Genomic DNA, 19,918 nt, shown 5'->3' with positions numbered 1-19,918 from the left:
GTTGGGAGCAGGAAGAAAAGCAGGGCAGGAAGTACCATGTGGACCAGGGACAAGCGTCTTCAGAAACACTGGAAATGAGTGGCCCCAAGACTCTAATGTGGTCAGGGAAGGTAAGGGACAGCTATGAAGAGGCCTTGAGCCTTGCAGTTATTGGGCCTCTGTGAGTGGATTCCTTATCATAAAACCAGTGGGCAAGAGGCATCGAGCAAACTGAAGATGGCCAAGGATGGAGGCTGGCAAGCAGGCATGCCCACCTGCAGTTCTACATGTGAGAGTCCAGGGAAATGGTTCTGTCTGTTGTAGCAACCACATTTCAGAGATGCCTTGCAGCTTTAACTCATGATTGGTTAACTGCAGTAAATAGCTACTCATATTTATAAAGTGCTGTCACATCCATGACCCTTTTGACCCATGTAACAGTCCTGTAAAGTCATTATAATTATTTTCTCCATTTTGAAAATGGGAAAATTGAAGAGTTTAAAGTAACTTGCTCTAAGTCAGACAGCCAAATGACGAGCAACAGTACCAAGACGTTCTTTAGTGTCTTCCACTTCTGACACCTGAATATCTGCAAAGCTGAAGGGAAGGTGTTGACGGGGTCACACACCTTCTGAAGGCTCCTTAGAAGCCACCTGCATTCCTTAGCTTGAGTCCCCTTTCTCCATCTTCAAACGAGTGACGTAGAACTCTCCTCACATCCAGAATCTCTCTGACTCACTCTTCTGCCTCTTCCACACAGACAGCAATTCAAGGGGCTCATGTGATTACCTTGAGCCCACTGTGGAAAATCAAGGCTTATCTAATCTCAGGACCTTTAACCTGAATCACACCTGTAGGCCCCTTTGCTGTATAAAGCAGTGCAGTCACAGAGGTGATGCGGGCGTCTCTTGGCACCATTTTGTTTACCACATCCTCACTTATGCTTACTGTTTCAGGCTTCCATGTTCTTGCTCCCTTATGCTAGTCTTATCTCCTTGAGTAATTATCAAGACTCAGGGCAACACTGCCTCTTTTGTGGTGTTCCCTGGCTGGTTGAGTTGACTCGTTTGTTCTTTAGGACCTTTGGAGACCCTTTTCAGTAATACTCTAGAGCCCGTAAATAGCATCATGAGTCAAAGTGTTAGTCCCACCTGGAGATCCTTAGTGCAGGGCTCTGTTTTGCTCAGCATTCTGGCCAGTGCCCAGCCTGGGCCTTCAATATACTTGGTATTTAGTAATGTTTGTTAAATCAGCAAAGGGCTGCTTCCTGTGGAGAATTTGTCTTAACAATGTGTTAGGATGCAGAAACCCTTTAACCTTAAACCCAGGGGACCTGACCCAGGTCATAAGACCAGCAGTGACACTGTTTACTTTAAAATATAAACTTCATGGAGCAAATAATGACTTTTTGCAGATCATTAACTTCCTTGATGTAGCTACTGACCAACTTGTAACCTTGGGGAAAGGTCATGGAACCTCATTCTTTTTTTCATTGAAATCAGAGAAGGTAGGACTGTTTGATCACCAGAGGTGATAAGACAGGGCAAACGCTGGGCCGCTTACGTATGCCCTTGACCACCAGCCCTGCTTTTCACCAGGCTTCCCAAGTTCCCTCAGAACCTCAGGGTCTTTACTGCAAGACTGGGAATTGTTGTTGCTTCTTCTAAAGGTTGTTCTGGGCTTGTAGGAGTTAAGTTAGATTCTCTGTTGGTCAGCTCTCCATTGCCATGACAATACCTAAGAATACCAGTTCAAAAGAGAGGAGATCCATGTTAACCAAGGTCAGGGTTTCACTTGACTCTATTGCTCCCAAGCCGTGGGGAAGCAGAGATCATGGTGGAGACTATGTGTCTGTCTCCTCACTTCATGCTGCTCATCTCACTCTGTGAGAAGGCATAAAGACAGAAGAACATCTTCCCTTCAAAGGTTTGTCACCATGATCTTCCACTTAGTCCCTCTTTCTACAGTGTCCACCATTCCCCAGCAGGCCCCCAGCTGGCAGTGATCTCCATGCATGAACAATGGGATACATTTGGCTGTACCACCACAGACTGGTCCATGCTAAGCAGCCTCCTAAAATAGTTTCTTACTACTTTAACACTAGTAGTTTACTACCTTAACACTCCCTTTGTGTTCTAAATGTGTTCAGCCCACGTCTAGAAACTAGGCACTCCAGCTTACTCTACTGCTGCCTCAGACCAACCAGACTGCCCTTCTCCATCTCACTCTTGTGATGAGATCCTCGCCTCTTGTCAGCAGTGTTGTACCCCTCCCCCCAACCTGGCTTTTAGCCCTGCTTTTCCTCAGTTCTCTTTCTAGACTGATACCTGCAGATCCTCTATACTGCTCTGAGCATCACCTTTGTGGGAGCTCTGTGGGATATGCTGTCTCCTGAAGGCAAAAAGCAGGGACTTCATTGCCCTAGCATGATTGTCGAGCCTTCTGACTTTTAGCTGTTTGTCAGGACCTGTCCTTTTCTAATTGGAGATTTCTAAGAAGGTGTATTGCATTATCTCAGTAGGGCCTCAATGACCTCCGTGCCAGGCCCTCACAGTGGAGCATTGAGAGTCACAGTGTTGTGTTCAAATCCTGATCTCAGGACTCTCTAGCTGGAAGACCTCAACAAATGGCTACTGAGCTTCAGCTTACCATTTATAAAAGGATACATTAGAGCTATTTAATTTATTGTTAAGTAAGAGGACTGATCAGAATAGAGCCTTGTGAGGTGGACAGGAGGTAGGGGAAGCAGAATCAACACCGTTCCCGCCTCAGTGCCTTTGAATTCCCCTGTTACAGCAGGGCTTCTGCAGATATATGCTTTCACACAGCTGCATCTGTATTTAAGTGTTAGCACAAAACTCATTTGGAAGCCAAGTGTATGTTTTAAATCTGACTGTTTGAGCCAGGTGTGATGGCATACACCTTCAATCCAGCACTCAAGAGACAGAGGCAGGTTGGAGTGTGAGTTCGAGTGCAGCCTGGTCTACATAGTGAGTTCCAGGACATCCAGGGCTACACAAAGAAACCCTGTCTCAAACAATAACACACAACTAACAAAAGTTGTTTGATTCAATTCAGCAAACACTGTCTCTTTTGCAATAGCCTTGTGCTGTGGACTGGGAATAACACTCCTTAGAGTAAGCTTCTGCCCTCAGGATGTTGACAACTTAGAATAGAGGGTTAGTGTTTAACTCTAGGCAGGGCTGTGGATGTAGGTCTGTGGTAGAACACTTGCCAGAAAGTGTAAGGACCCTAGTTTGATATCTAGCACAACAACAACAACAACAGATATTCCAGGCAGAAGGAGCTGTGTGTGCTAAGACTCAGAAATGTGACAGGGCCAGACAGCATGACCCAAAGCAGACATGCAATTTTAATTTCTGTGGAAGATCTGGGATCACAGAGAGTGACACAGGGGAGGGGCTAGGCCAGAGTGGCCCCAGATATCCAGAGCTTTAATGCTATACTTAGACGTTAACTTGAGGGCCTTTTGCGATTCATATTCTCTCTCACTGTTTTCATCCCCTTCCCCTTTTTCTCAATGTCTTTCTCTCCCTCTTACTAGGCAAGTGTTTACCACTGGGTAACACCCCTATCCTCATCAAATTACCTTACAACAGTGTTATGGCTTCAGGGTAGAAGATGAATTGGAAAGGACCAGGTCAGGGACAGAAATTGAGTATGGCATGCTCTCTACCACTGAGCCACATCGATAGCCCTGCCTAGAATATCTAAGTAACTGCTTTCACCTCCTAATTATAAGCATGTAACTGAATAGACCCAGGGAGAGGCCATTAGAACATGAGTCGGGCAGTAGGAAGTGTTAAAGCGTGGACCTGTGTCTTAGAGTGAGAGGACAGGAGAACATGAACAAGTGTGACAGAAGTGTTGAGTTTAGGAGGTGTCTGGGAAGATACTGGAGATGTGGTCCCATGCCCAGGGGACCCTTGGCTAGAGATAAATATTTAGAAGATACCTGCTTTCAGGCAGAGGTTGGACCGCAGGAGTAGGTAAGATCACTTGGGAAAGACCGGTAGAGAGAGAAGCCGGGGACAGTGTCCAGGCTGGGATCCTCAAGTAATTAAGGGTTAGTCAGAGAATATGCAGGCAGCAGACCAGATGTGACAGATAGTATCCAAGAAGGATTGGAAGAAAGTAGTTCAGAAGGAAGAAGGCCACACACTCTGGTGCCACAGAGGCTAAGCAGTGCTGGGACAGAGAAGGCTCTAGGTTTGACACAAAAGGCTGTGTCTTTGTTTTTTTTTCCACATACCTGGAGACCAGTGTGCCTTTTCTAGAGAGCAGAAGGTACAGTGAGGACCAGGTGGTGGGCAGGACCCGGCTCCACACACTGCTGCTATTGAGGGCAGCATGTGCCCTCTTGGTGTGTGAGCTGAAGTGCCCAGACAGAGGCCTACTGCTCATAAGAAACCTCTGGCAATCATTTTGTCGAAAATCCTTTAAGACTTTTTTCTCTGTATATAAACAAATATGGTGTTTACATGTATCTACATATGTAATTTTTAAAGTAAATATTGGCTCACACTGAACATACTCTTCTGTTTTAACTTTACTTGAGGAATGAGTATCTTTGTATGGTTGTACATGTAGAGCTATCTGAGTATTTGCGTTTTCTGTTTGTTTGTTTCTACCTTTTTTATAGTGTGGGTTTTTTTTCTGAGACCAGGTCTTACTGTATAGCCCAGACCTGCTGTCAGCTCCTGAGTGCTGGGTTACTTGCAGGTGTGACTGGTGTGCGCAGCTCATTTATTCCAGTTGGTAAGACTGCGCACTTGTCACCATTGGAATTGACCCTTGATGGTGACCTCATAGGCTGTTCCTAGTTTTTTCCTACTTCAAACAGCACTTAGGGGGAATGTTTCTGTTCATGTGTTTTCTTTGCACACTTTAACAGGGTGAGTGAAAGCTGACCTCTGGATTGCCACTTTATGTTCACCTCTGTCCCCAGAGCTGGGCATAAAGCAGAGTCTCTGTGGCTGTCACAATGCCTTCGGTTAAGGTGCCTGAGTCCTGCTATGCCGTCTTTCGCTTTGTATTTTTATCTATTTCTCATTTTGGTGCTGGAAACTACAACCATAGCCTAGAAGAGTGTCAGCACGTTTCTTCATCCTTAGTCCTCTCTTAGCCGATCTTTGTGTTTTTAGCATTTACTACACTGACCAACAGCATAAAGAACCACCTGTGAGTTAATAGTAAGGACGGAGACTACCTCCAGAGAGGAGGAGAGGGCAATGGGGGCAGTCCTGCTTTTAGATGATATGTGTTTGTTAGCTAGAAAAACACCTTCAGACATGTCTAGTGAGCCCTGTGTGTCTCCCACTGTGAGGAGTGCGAACACAGGAAGGCTGATGAGAACCCTTCACAAATAACTGGTTAAACACGAAGTTACACTTGCTGTTGTGTACCATTATCTCCAGGATTCTGCTCACAAAACCTCTTAAGAGTGACATTAGTTTCTTTTGAGCTCTGCATGACTAGTGCCTAGCCTAGAACCTTGTGCAAATGGCCTTTGGCAAGTGTGTGGAGAAGAATGAGTCAAACAATTTGGGGCTATGTGTTTGGAATAACTGGGGAGATGGTTTGACTGTTGCTCAAATTGAAATCCCTGCTTCCCTTTGTTCAGTAACTCTCTTTATACTTATTAAACCTGTCCTTCCCCATCTCCCTCTCAGATGGGATCTTGCTATGTTACCTAATCTGACCTCAAACTTGGTGGGCTTAAGTGTTCGATCGTCCATCCTGCCTCAGTTTCCTGAGGAGCTGCAGGCACATGCCACCACACCCAACTTTATATTAGATTCTTAAATATTTATGGTTCTCAGCCTTATTTTTATTTCATAGATTCATCCATTTATTTTAGTGTTGGTCTGTGTAACTTTAAGTAGTGTTGCTTTATAATGAGCTCTGATACCTTAGAAGCTATCTGTAGTCGATTAACCCCTCTGGTAAAAAGCAGGATTTTATGCTCGTGTGCAGTATAATTTCAAAATTAGTCTAGAAATATTTGTGTTCTAATAAAAGCCACCTACTTTAGTTTTTTTCCTCTCTCTTTCCTTCTTCCTTTCTTTCCTTCCTTCTTTCCTTCTTCCCTCCCTTCCTTCTTTCCTTCCTTTCTTTGTGTGTGTGTGTGTGTGTGTGTGTGTGTGTGTGTGTGTGTGTGTGTGTGTGTATGTTTTCAGACAGGGTTTCTCTGTATAGCCCTGGCTGTCCTGGAACTCACTCCATAAACCAGGCTGGCCTCGAACTCAGAGATCTGACTGCCTCTGCCTCCCAAGTGCTGGGATCAAAGGTGTGCGCCACCACTACTCAGCTGTGATTTTTTTTTTTTAAAATTGAGATCCTATTAAATCTACAGTCTCCTCTTCTTCTTCCTCCTCCTCCTCCCTCCCCCTCTTCCTCGTCCTTTTAAATAAGGTATTCAGTAACATAGGCTGTTCTCAAACTTGAGACGTAACCAAGGATATGAGCTTTTGGTGTCCTGCCACCAATCCAAGTATTAACCACACAACCTTGAGTTGCCACCCCAGTTTGCAAATCAGTTTCTCTGCTGGTGTTTTGTGTGTCTACTGGCATCTTGTGTGCCTCTTTCCAGCCTTCCATGTGATATATTCTGTATTGTTTAGATCATGTGTTAAGCGCTTTAGTGAAATATGTGCAGCTGTTCCTGTGGGTCTCAGCCAGCCTGCTCTTGCTGCTGTGCTCACCAGTGGAGGCCCAAAGAAGAGTGTGTTCCCCAAGAGGCTCTCTTGGTGAGCAAGAGCCGACTAGCAGATAGATACAGTATACACTAGTGATCGCTCTGATCACAAGGTGCAGGGTGGGGTGCCAGCAAAGCCGTGGTAACTGAGGAAGACTTCCTGGAGGAGGGGTCCTGGATGAGTCTTAAAAGCTGAAAGCTAGCCAGCTGAAGAGGGATGAGAGCATTTCAGGGAGCAGAATGCTTATAGGGATGCACGCTCCAAAGTAAAGAAACAAAATATACTCAATCATTTTAGGAGCTTTCATGCAGCTGGTATAGGATGGCTGGAAATGCAGCTAGGGAGTGGGTGGGAGGGTGGCAAATTGGGAAGGGACTCCTGCAAAGGAGTTGGCTGTAGGACTTAAGGGTTTAAGTAGAAGAGTGAAGTAATCAAACTTACGTTTTAGGGGGGAAATTCTGTATTTTATTTATTTATTTTTGGTTTTTTTCAAGACGGGGTTTCTCCGTGTAGCCCTGGCTGTCCTGGAACTCACTCTAGACCAGGCTGGCCTCGAACTCAGAAATCTGCCTGCCTCTGCCTCCCAAGTGCTGGGATTAAAGGCGTGCGCTTCCACCTCCCGGCTTGGGGGGGAAATTCTTTGAAAGAGAAAATACAGTGTAGAGAGATAGCTCAACAAATAAAGGCACTTGTCACCAAGCCTAATAAACTGAATTTGGTCTCTGGGACCCACATGGTGGAGGAGAGAACCAACTCCCACAGGTCATCCTTTGACTTCCAGATGTGTGCCATGGTATGGAAACAGACCCCACACCCACACAAACACATCATGCTAATAGATACTCAAAGCACAATTAATAAATGTCAAAAATTAAAAAGACAAAATAAGGAGACTTGTCAGCATGGGTAGTGACACTGTGGGTAGTGACACCGTAAGTAGTGTCACCATGGGTAGTGACATCCTGGGTAGTATCACTATCAGTAGTGACACCACGGGTAGTGTGGATCTCACAGAAGAAATACTAAGGAGCGGTCAAGTCCGCTCTAGCTGCTGGGATGGACAACGCTAGGAGCTCCTGAGCCCAGCAGACACCACGGCTCCAGCACACAGCATCAGTGTATCCGTGTGCGTCTCTACAACATCTACATAGTTTTGTAGTTAGTCAAAACGTGGTTTTCATGCTTAACCAAATTAATGACAACTCCCTAGTATAATTTAATATTTAGTGCATATCTATATTGTTGTTTATCTCAAAATCCCTTTATGTGATTCTGTCCAGGATTTAGAGCACACATCCACTTGGTAACCAGGACTCAGACTCTGAAGCTGTCCTTTTGTGAACAGCGCCATTGGCTTGAAGCAACCCTGTCGGTTGTCTGACAGATGTGTATGTTCTGAATATGTTAGCTTCTTCCTCTTGCACAGGTTTCTTGCAGCCCGGGAGTTAGCTTTGAATGGCTGGTGGGATTGTGGTTCCTATTTTTTCTCTGAGGGAGGCGAGTAGAAGTAGTCACAGGCAGAGCAGTCAGGTCCGTTGTCTCAGTCCCTCTCATAGGGGTCAGGACACAGACGATGGCAGTACACCCTACCCCCGCCAAGTCCCCACCAGCCTTTCCTTGTACTGGTAGTTGTTTTCTGTTTACCAGGGCCTACAAAATGTCTTCTGTTTATATTAGTTGACTAAAAAGTGTTCTTTTTGGGGGTGTGGGGGGGTGGCTCAGCTGGTGAAGTTTTTTCTGTGTAAGCATTAAGATCTATGCCTCAGTCGCCAGAACTCACACAGCCGGGGTGGCAGCTGCCTCCTGGGGACAGGAGGATCCCTAGGACTTATTGGGTAGTCAGACTTGCTGAAGCAGCGAGCTTCAGGTTCAAAACAGATCCTGTCTCCAAAAATAAGGAGAGAGCGACTGGAGACAAGGCCCAGTGGCTAAGAGCACTTCCCCTTGCAGGGAGCTGGGTTTGGTTCCCAGTACCCACATGGCAGCTCACAGCCATCTGTAACTCTAGTTCCAAAGGCTCTGATCTCTTCTCCTGACCTTCACATATACAAACATGAACATAAACAAACTCGTAATATAAATTAATTAATAATGATAAAATGGAGAAGCAGTTGAGAAAGGTATCAAGACACCAGCCTCTAGCCTCCATGCACGCCCACACAATCAACTACCTGCAGAAACATGCATGCAACCCCCACACCCACCAAGAATATTCTTTTAATAAATAGTAAATATTTTTTTTACTTAAAATATAGTAAGATTCCAAAAAAAATAAATGTTGAATTCATTCTCTTTTATTGCAGTTTTGGAACCTTCCCCTTTTGTTGTAGTTGTTTGAGACAGGGTCTCACTAACTTTGACTAACCTCTAAACTCCCCAGTAGACCAGGCTGGTCTTGAACTCATCAAGATCTCTGCCTCCTGAGTGCTGGGACTAAAGGCGTGGGCCACCATGCTTGCCTTCTCTGTTCTTTCTGACTGTACTTTCTGACTTGCTACACTGGCCCATTCAGTCCCCGGGATTGTCCCATTTCACCCACATGAAACACACCTTGCTTGCACAGAAATGTGCATCTTTGAACATGTGAGTACTCCTCAGGGCTACACACCAGCCTGTACAAACCTTAGTTGTTTCATTTTACCAGTGAAGACTGTGAAGCCAGACACTGGTGAAAGCCTGCTAGCTCAGAGGCTGAGAAAGCACACAGCTGGCCTCCCTCCTCAGCCAACATCCCAGAAGGAATGTCATGCCAGGTTCAGAAAAAATCTCTTCAGCCCGATGTTCCTCCCTGCACGTCTCTATCCGTCCTCCTGACTCCCTCTTACTCTTTGTTTTTCTATTCACTTCCTGTCAACTGGTCTCCGCCTCTTGACCCATGGTTGACTTTATTAAATCCTGTTTACAATATTCCAGCAGAAAGCTCTTGGCTTAAAAGGTATGTGCTAAGCTGAGCCACACCACAACTGAAAACAGGTTTTTCTAGTAAATAACACAATCTCGGGTTCAGAGTGTGATGGAATATCCTGCAACACTGTACTTTCTAGAAGACAACTGTATTTCTTTCTGATTCTGTCCTGCTCTAGGTCATGCTGTGAATAAGATGCGCAGGCACTCGGACCCAGAGGTGGCGGGTCTGGCCAAAGAAGTTTACACTGAGTGGAAGACTTTCATTGAAAAACATTTGGACAGACCTTCTATTGAAGTCCGGAGTGATCCAAAAACTGAGTCATTTAGAAGAAATGCCCAGAAATTACTTTCCGAAGCCTTGGAATTGAAGGTAAGGTCCTATTTGAACTGTGATTGTGGGGGCTCCTAATTAAGGCCTAGTCTGCAACTATTCTCAGGACTGGAGATGTCTCTGTAGTCAAGAGCACCACTTGATGCTCTTGCAGTGGACTCAAGTTTAGTTCCCAATGCCCACTGGATGGCTCACAACCACCTGTATAACTACAGCTCCAGGGACCCCTCTTCTGGCCTTTTAGGCACTCACAATGCACAAGCAAATACATACCCATAGACACATGCACATACATAAAAATGTTGAGCTATTCAATAAACTAAACTGATAGGTTATTCTTTAAGGAGTCTGGATTTGTAAGCATTTGGGGAGACAGTGTTGTATGTTGGCTTTGGAACTACCAAGATCCAGGCTCCAGTTCAGGTGTCCATTGTGTACCTCAGACACATTCCTCAGCATCGCTGAGGCCCATGATCACCTGTGAAAAGAGACTCGGAATCCCACCAAAGTTCTTGGGAAACTTAAATGAGTGGTTTATATAATAAGTCAGTGGTGCCTACTGGTTAGAAGTCATTTAATTGTCAGGAGTTGGTGGCATACATGGAGGCAGAGGCATGAGGATCTCTGTGAGTTTAAGGCCAGCCTGGTCTACAGAGCAAATTCCAGGACAGCGTGGGCTACACAGAGAAACCCTGTCTCAAAACAAACAAAAGTCATTTAATGAATGTTGGATTCTTTCCGTTTTAGTTCTTTTTCTTCCATTGAAATAAAAATTTTGAAATGTTGTAAAATATCAGTGGCAATAAAAGATTCTTCCCTCATTATTTGTCAAGACCTGTGCCTCCAGATCTGTGGCATAGAGTCAACACCATAGGCATATTCCCTGTGACCCCAGAGCCAGAAGGCCATATGACGTATACATACAGACAAAATTTTGTTCATTATTAATAATATTAATCATGAACCAGGTGTGGTGGCACACACCTTTGATCCCAGCACTGAGTAAGTAGAGGCACACAGATCTGTAGGTTCAAAGCCAGCCTGGGCTAGATAGTCAGACTCTCAAAGAATAAGGAAGCTCCTGGGCAGTGGTGACACACGCCACTGCATCTCCTTTCTGTCTCAAGTGTTCATCCAGGGAAGAGAGCAAATAGACAAATAGTGTACATTTGAATTTTTAAAGAAACAGTTTTACATTGAACCTGCCACCTAGAGATAATGTTGTTAACATTTTGGTGTGTTTTCTTTTATGGTGAATTATTATAGTTTTTTAATGAAATGTCAGACAAGCTATGGTTATCCAAGATTTATTTATGGCAAATTATTGGCCAAATGTCCCATAAGATATTTTTATTGATTATTTAAATAACCTCCCAGAAAATTGACATAATTATTTATATTTGCGTTGTCTTCTGAACCTTGCTCAATCTCAATTACTGTCATCTTATATGCCCTGTTCTATGCATCTTTATTTCCCATGAATGTGAGCTTTACTGTCTGTCTGATAGTGCAGAGACTCACTTGTTGTAGGATAGCTTAACTTTTCCTAAAGGAAGCTTTGAGATAAATAATGAAGAGAGAAAATGTGAAAGTTTTAAGTAATTTTCTAGAGTATCGATTAGCCAACAGATTCGATATTTTAAATAAAGCTTAATTTTTAAATAAACCAGGATTACTGTGGAAACATAGAGTACGGTCTATAATACGTAGTTAATGTGGTGGTAAATATCAGTTCCCTGTGGTATCTTTTTAAGTAAATGATAATAACGAAGCCATGCTTGTAAGGATTAATGAGCAGTTTGCCTGCTATATTAAACTCCATAATAATTATCCTTTTAGTTTATCCATTAATTATCCTTTAAATGGCACATCAAGTGGTAAGCGCTCAAGTGTTGCAAAGTGAAGTTTAAAAAGTGACACATTCGTTAGTGCTTTCCAACGTAATTGGAAAGAATATCAGGTTCAGTATAGCAGAATGGTTTTGTTCCCAAGGAATAAATTTCAAAAATTTGAAGTATGCAACTTACTCAAAAAACTATGCCTCTTCCTTGCTCAAAAAAGAAAAACAAACTCCCTGTCTACCTTGCATAAACAGCTTTGATGGTAGTTTTGTTAGTTTGTGCAAAAGATTGACACAAATCTTGTACATAATTGCATAGGTTAACCTTCACCTCTGTCATTTCTGTATTTCCGTCAGTCCATGACCCATCTAATCCTAATCTTTGAAAGTAACCAGTGTTAGTTGCATGTGCGTCAGACATCACGGCTCTGTAAATGTGCTTCATCACACAGTAGTAAGCCTAAGTTCCTGGCCCAGCGACTGAAACTTTTTCCATTTATCCTAGCATGTGTTTTTGCAAATCCCAAATCTCCCGTGTTTCTGTTTCGGCTCATGCTTTAACTGTGGAAGTCATGTGTGACGAATGCGCACCCCCAAGGTTCTCTCTTTATCACGCTGCAGAATTTGCTTTCCATGTTCATGGATTCCTTCCTTGTTCCTGGGATAATGGACCAGATGAATACAATTGCTGTTGCTGAAGCCCGCCCCGTTCCCTTTCCCCTCTCCCTTCTTTGTTCTTCCCAGTCCTTTAGATCTCTCCTCACATGAGCATCCCCTGGCGTGTCATTCTCTTACTTCCCTTTCCTCATTATCCACTCTCCTTCCCAGCTCATGCACGGCCTGGGATCATTTTCCTATTATGTCATTTAAAAAAATGAACCTGATTCTAAAGTGAGCCATATCATTAAGAGTTGGGACACTGCTTGGTGGCCCAGTTGGTTGCAGATGGTGCTAATGAGGTCCAGCTCGGGTATATTCTCACACAGGACGGTTTTTTTTTCTTTGTTTAATGGATTCATGGATTCAGACTGTGCCCCTGACTTTGACCAGCTCTCTCACAAATGTATCCAGTGGTCAAAAAGAAATGTGGGGAAGTGTGTACAAATCCAGTTGTGCTAAAGTTTGACTCCAGTGAATATACAGTTCAACAAATATAGGATTTACTAGGTGCTCGGGGATCATACAAGCCTGAAGAATTGCCTCCCTGTCCTAAAAAGTTCCCCCTCCCCTGGCTTAGTGCCTGTGAGTGACTAATAGAACTATAAGGCTTGCAGAAAGAGTGATCCTTGGGAGCAGTTGGCATGCACACACAACAGTATGATCTGGGAATTCAAGGTTTCATGAAAGAGATGTCAGGTGAGCCCACTGTTATAAGAGGGGTAGAATTTTATGAACTAGAAAACAAAATGAAACTCTAATTTACATTTTATCTGCTATGGGACTGATACTATTAAAAGTGCAGGAGAAAAGGGAGGTGTGAATGGAGAGAAACGATATTCACTCAACAGGTATTTGTCAAGCATGTAGTATGCACCTACATCTGCGCTGGGCACAGGAAATTAGGAAGTGAGTCTTGTGTATGAGGTCAGCCCAGAGGTGCTCACAGTCTCCTGGGGAGTAAACACACAGAGCAGCATGTGGAGACTTCACACAGAGGGTAAGGTCAAGAGAGTTCATGTACATGATGACTGAGTATGGAGCCATGTCTTGCCAAACCCACTCCTCTGAGACACGGCTCGGCTCGCTGTGTATATGTTCCGCCAGCTCTAGCCAGTTGGTCCAGAATTGGATAACTGAATAATACATGCTCCACCTACAGGCACCAGTAGATAATGGCAGCAAATCAGCTTCTCCATCCTGAGAGATGGGAACTTGGGAATACCAAGAAAACAGCACAAGTGTTGAAGGGGTAGTTAAGGGGGTAACCACCACACCTGGCCATATCGCCCCTTGGTTATCTGTGCTAGGTGCCATCCCCTTTCTAGACTGGGATTAGGGTTTGGGGGTATTACAAAAAAGTACAAGTTGTAGGGAGAGAGTGTGTGGAATGAGGAAAGAGAACTGAGCAATAAGAGTTGGTAGTGAGCGTGGTGCAGGGCAGGGAGCAGAGCCCAGTGGCAGGCTGCCTTGTTTGCCTCCTGGGGCTGTGATAAACACCATGATGAAATAATGCAACTTGCAGAGGAGAGAGCTTATTTGGCTCACATGTCCCAGTCTGATGGAGGCATTCCCTCAACCGAGGTTCCCTCATCCTAGATGAGTCTAGCTTATGTCAAGTTGACAAAGAACCATCCAGCACAGAAACCATGATCTCTGTTACAAACACAGGACCTGGTGACTACACACAGTAACTGCCTCGGGTTTGGTTGAGGGAGAGGGGTGGTTCTTGTTCCCATTCCCATTCAGCAGATGCAACTCACAGAAAAATCTCTCTTTCTCAGGGTCCCAAAGAGACTCTGAATCATTCACCCAGAAGCACCCATCTGTCACCAAAAGCGCCAGGTTAGGACCCGCTGGAATAGGGTCAACACTGAACGGGTTTGGATCAGTCAAAAGTAGTTTTCATTCATGCAGTAAACCTATACAGCTGGGCTTTATATGTGGCACAGATAGTTCTCTTTATTTCTTTACTCTGATTGGCCTGATTTTAGCAAGAAGCATGAGAACTACTAGGTGCTCCTGTTTTCTGTCACACCTGCACAGCACCTCACCTGCCATGCTGCCCCAGGTCTGTGGTTTGCTTTGTTTGCTTGTATTTTGACATGATCTTTCTATAAAGCTCAGGCTAGTCGTGAACTAGCTTGTCTTGCCTTGGACGCCTAAGAGTTACGATATACACCACCATGCCTGGCACCGTTGGCCTATGGCTACATGTCTATATGTGTTACATACTATACTTTCTTCCTCCCCCCCACCTCCATGGTGGTGGTGGTACGGTGGTGGTAGTTTTCCTAGATAGGGCTTCTCTGTATAGCCTTGGTTGTTTTGGAACTCACTCTGTAGACCAGGCTAGCCTCAAACTCAGAGATCTGCCTGCCTCTGCCTCCCAAGTGCTGGGATTAAAGGCGTGTGCCATCACCGCCCGGCTTGTATTTATGTTTTTATTTGTTTGGTTGTTTGGTTGATTTTGATTTTAGACAAGTACATTCTATTCTACCCATGATGATTTCCCAATGCAGCCTCCTTAGCTTGCAGCCCTCCAGCCTCCACTTCCTGAGTACTGAGATTAAAGATGAGAATCTCCTTTCCCTACTTGATCTTTATGTTGTACATTGTACAGTACACACCCATGCTGGCTAAAATACCACCACCGAATTCACCTATGGGCAAGCCTGCAAAGCATCTTCTTAATTAGTGATTAATGTGGGAGGGTCCTGTCCACTATAGGTGGTACCAGCTCTGGGGCTTGTCATCCTGGGTGATACAAGAAAGAAGGCCATGAGCCAGTAAACAGCACTCCTTCATGGTCTCTGCATCAGCTTCTGCCTCCAGGTTCCTGACTTCCTCTGATGATCAACAATGATATGGAAGCATAAGCCAAAAAAATCTTTTCCTTCCCAAGTTGCTTTGGCAATGGTGTTTGTCACAGCAACAGAAACCCTTACCAAGCCTGGTGTAGTGGCCACACTAAGTGCCTAAGAAAGGCTGAAGAGGGAATGAGAAATAAAAATGGTCTGGGCTGTGAATACAGCTCAGTGCTGGAGCATATGCCTAGCGTGTGTAAGGTCCCCAGTTCCATTTCCAGCACCAGTCAGTAAGTAAGTAAATAGTATTCCTATTTTAAAGGATTTATTACCAGGGGAACTGCAATGTACTATGACAGTGATCAAGGATCGCTGAGGACATTCTTGCAGCCTAAAGAACTCTCAGTCTTTGCACTAAAGGTTCTTGTACGTGTGCGCATGAGCTTGCGCGTGCGTACATGCGTGTGTGTGTGTGTGTGTGTGTGTGTGTGTGTGTGTGTGTGTGTGTGTGTGTGTTGGAGTGGGGGTTGCTTAAGCTTGACATACCAGCATAGCAGAGTGCCTTAGTTAGGTTACTGTTGCTGTGATGAAACACCGTGACCAACTTGGGGAGGAAAGGGTTAATTAGGTTATACATCCTCACAGTCCACTAAGAGAAGCCAAGGCAGGAACTCAAACAGTGCAGGAACCCAGAGGCAGGAGAAGATACGGAGGCCATGGAGGGTATTGCTTACTGGCTTGCCTCCCCTGGCTTGCTCACCCTGCTTTCTTATAGAACCTAGGTCCACCAGCCCAGGGTGGTACTACCCACAGTGGACTGGGCCTTACCACAAAATAAGAAAATGCCTACAGCCAAGTGTGGTGGCACATGTCTTTACTCCCAGCACTTGGGAGGCAGAGGCAGAGACAGAGAAAGGCAGATCTGAGTTCGAGGCCAGCCTGGTCTACAGAATGAGTTCCAAGACAGCCAGGGCTACACAGAGAAACCCTGTCTTGAAAAAACAAAAAAGAAGGAGGTAGGGAGAGAGAGAAGAAAGAAGGGAAGGAAGGGCCATACTAACTTGCCTGCAGCCTGATCTTCCGCAGGCGTTTTCTCAGTTACAGCTCCCTCCTTCAGATGACTACCTTGTGTTAAATGGACATAAGCCAGCACAGAGTGATTCCTAGGGAAAGGTGGCCGTTGCTATACTAGGAGGTGGGCCTGAAAAGGTGGGTTTGCCTGGAAGTCCCTGACCAGCCACAGAAGCTGCCCTTGATTGGGTCTGTGACCTGGGGCTGGCCTGGACCTGAGGCAGATCACCACCCGCACTTCTACAGACCCTGCAGTTGGCTTCCCATCCAGACTCAGCCTTGGAGTGTCTGCTGAAGGGAAGACACATGAACTCTGGAGTCAGGCTACGTGTAGCCCTGCCTCTTCCTTTGTGAAAGCCCCTCCTCAGATATAAAACCTGGTAATCAGTTACGAATATTAAATGCGAGCATGATTTATAAACCGCTCTGTATGCATCTCAGGATTCAGAGCAGCATGTCTAAAATGTTACACGAAGTTAAAAGGCCCGTTTAAAACAAAGAAGTATGCATCGTTACGCTGATTTATTATCCTTGGGCCCCGCTTCCTGGTTGGTAAAGCACAGGGCCTGGTGCCGGTTGCTTAGTTCAGGCCAGTTTCCTGTTATAATGGCAAATATTACCACCCGGCAGGGGTTGTGAATGAGGTCCCTGTCACAAAGCACATGGCCTTGTTCCTTAATTGCCAGGGTGGAATTAATTTGCTCTTCCTGTTTCTCTTGTGACAGGAAGTAGATGTCCTTGAATTTCAGTTGATTAATGGAGGCCCCAGAGCAAAGAGCGCCAGCCTCTCTTGCTTTAATCCTTATGCAACGCAAGGCCCTAATTTGATAATTTTGCTGTTTTTCAGATGGATCACCTACTGGTTGAAAATATTGAGCGGGAAACGTTTCATCTCTGCTCCCGGCTCATTAACGGGCCCTACCGGAGGACCGTGCGCACTCTGGTCTTCACATTAAAGCACCGAGCTGAGATCCGGGAGCAGGTGAAGAGCGGGGCGCTGCCGGTCGGCACGTTTGTACAGACCCACAAAAAGTGACCCGAGGACGGGCCCAGCGCTGGGCCTCGCTCCACCATTCAAAGACTCTTTTGAGTTTGGGTGATGCGGATGTTGGCTGTGCTGGATATTCCCATGGTGCCATTCCTTCAGACAGAATGTGGGGAGCCCTGGGAGATAGGCCTGTGGGAGCGGCTTCATTAGCTGCCTTACGCTGGCGCTGCCTGACGGGACGAACAGGGCTGTCACTGGGAAGCGCCATCCAGTTGCCATCACCCAGCACAATGGAAGGGTGACAGGTTTCACTGTGAGCTTGCCAAGGACACCTCTAAACTCCCCCATGTCAGGCAGATGAAGTTACCACTTTATTTCGCCACCCTGCAGGTAACTGAAACTCAATTACCGCTGCTCCTCACTCTGTTCCATCCCCCTGAGTTTAGACAGCTCCAATGCCTCTCAGAACTCCCCCGTCTGCTCTCTTTGCTCTACCCCAGGGGTGAGCCCACTGGAGCCTGCGACCAGCCCTGCTTGCCTTCGCTCACTTATCTGAGCCTTTCAGCTCTCCCAGGAAGACCTTCGGGGATGGGCTCCTGAGCCCCCATGCTGAGGCTTCTAATGAGGAGCTGGCCTGAAGCTTCCCTGCACCTCAGGGTTCATTTGAATACAGGCTCTGTTGAAGATGCATAATGAAATTTCTCTTGCAGTGACTTACTGCAGTAAGAAAAAAATGCATACGTGAAGATTTTCAATGAAATACATCTATACATGTCTGCTTGGATGATTATGTAAATAGCGCTTGCTCTTTAAAAAGTAATAATGAACTGAGATGTACTAAACAAGAGGTATAGTTTCCTCCTGAATCACACTGCCGAGCTGAGCGGGACTGCTCCTGCACTAATCCCAGCACTCAAGCACTGAGGCCAGTTTGGGCTATGTAGTGAGTACCAAGCTAGTTGGAGCTACATAACAAGACTGTGTCTCAAAAGGGGGTGGGGGAGGAGCTTGGAGCAGGGAAACAGAAAGAGTGTGGACAGAGTAAATGGGTTAGAAAGGATGCAGTTGGTAAAGCTAATGGGACAAGAACTGGAGGGAGGCCAGGTTGGTGGCCCACAACTTTTATCCTAGCACTTTGGAGGCAGAGGCAGGCCAGCCTGGTCTACACAGTGAATTCCAAGATAGCCTGGGCTACATAGTGAGATCCTGTCTCAAAACACACACAAACACATACACAGAATCTGAAAAGAATAGCAAGACCCAAGGAAGGCTGTAAACTGAAGTGTGTGGAAGAAAGCAGGTTTCCAGGATAAAGGGAAGGGGCAGAGGGAGGGTGAAGAAAATGTTCAAAGGAAAGGGATTGTTTGCAAAGCAAGGATGGAAAGCCAGGGGCTGATGGTGTCCACCTTGCAAGTGTTACTTGGTCTGGGGTGACTGGTGTGGGGCTTGTAGTACAACCCTGCTCATTTCTCTTGCCCAGCTGGATCTGTCAAGGAGTTGTGCTCTTGCTACCCCAGGGCAGGATTGGGGGTGGGGTGCTGGCTTGTGGAGGGAGGGCCAATGCTGCTCAAGCAGGGAAGTGAAGCTCGACCATGGCTACTCTGGAGTCAGTATGAAGTGAGCAGAACAGGATGGGGGAAGGCTGCGGGGAGTGGTAGCCACGTGTTGGGGGGCGGCACCGTGTAGGAAGTGACCATGGTGGACCCAGGCAGCTTCCCGCTTCCTGCTAAAACTTTGGGGGGAGAACTCTCTTCCCCAGAAGTGTTCCAACTCTTGTATGACAGAAGCCCTCGGATGATCCTTGATCATTTCACACCATTATGCCTTCTGCATAGGGTCTTACATACATTTTGGGGTGGGTTAAGGGTCTGACAGCAGATGCTTTCTATTGGCTTGGTCTGAGATGTTAGGAATGCCTCATCTGCATGTGGAAGGACTTGGGATGCTGCACCTACGTGACCAGTCCTCTCCAAGGGGTGTTGTGGTCGCATGGCAGGAGCCTGGTCTGGAACAGATGAAGCACCTACTGTCCTCTGGTATGAGGTGCTGTGGCTTCCGAACCCACTCAACCTTACCAAGTTTCCTGGCGTGGTCCATTGTCCCATAGATAACCATAAGTACAATTTCTCTTCCTTTCAAATATTCTGCAGGTCTAGGTCTATAGCTCATGGCAGAGCACTTGCCTCGCTTGTGCAAGGCCCTGAGTTTGTTAGATCCCCAGTGCCTTGTTTCCCTGGTCACCTTCACAGTTATTTCCCGTGTTTGTTGTGAGGTGGGGTGGTCTTGTCACATAGCCCACACAGGCCTGAAACTTGAGCTGCCCCTGCCTCAGCCTCTTAAATGTTGGGAGGCTTTTTAATTAAATCTTACTTGTTGATTTGTGTGTTTATTGTTTCTCCCCACTTCGAGAGCTTCCAATTCCTGGAAGTGTTTGAGTTCTCCTCCCATCTGAATCTCCAGTACCAGGAACAGAGCCTGGTGCCAGTGTCCATAGCTGTTGACTGTATAATTGAACAACTAGCAGTGGGAAGACAGGAGCGGTGTCTAATCAAATCAGGGAGTGCTTCCTGGAGGAAGGATACCTGCATGGTGGAGGTGCAGAGAAAGCAGAGTTTGGAA

General features: G+C 45.8%; 1 protein-coding gene across 2 annotated transcripts in view; it reads left to right on the top strand.

Moving 5' to 3' along the window:
- The window catches only part of Tceanc2 (transcription elongation factor A N-terminal and central domain containing 2), a 38,426-nt gene extending 18,752 nt beyond the window's left edge, over positions 1-19,674 (top strand). Inside the window, exons 4-5 of one of the 2 annotated variants that reach the window (XM_031378067.1) lie at positions 9,782-9,975; positions 17,159-19,674. In XM_031378067.1, the coding sequence (XP_031233927.1) occupies positions 9,782-9,975; positions 17,159-17,347 (383 nt within the window). In that variant the 3' untranslated portion in view covers positions 17,348-19,674. The remainder of the gene's footprint in view (positions 1-9,781; positions 9,976-17,158) is intronic. The other variant, XM_031378066.1, reaches the window with a different exon arrangement.
- Positions 19,675-19,918: the final 244 nt, after the last annotated feature.

The sequence above is a fragment of the Mastomys coucha genome, unplaced genomic scaffold (assembly GCF_008632895.1).
Source record: "Mastomys coucha isolate ucsf_1 unplaced genomic scaffold, UCSF_Mcou_1 pScaffold18, whole genome shotgun sequence".
NCBI classification, from domain to species: domain Eukaryota; kingdom Metazoa; phylum Chordata; class Mammalia; order Rodentia; family Muridae; genus Mastomys; species Mastomys coucha.
This window is presented reverse-complemented; position numbering and strand designations above follow the sequence as displayed.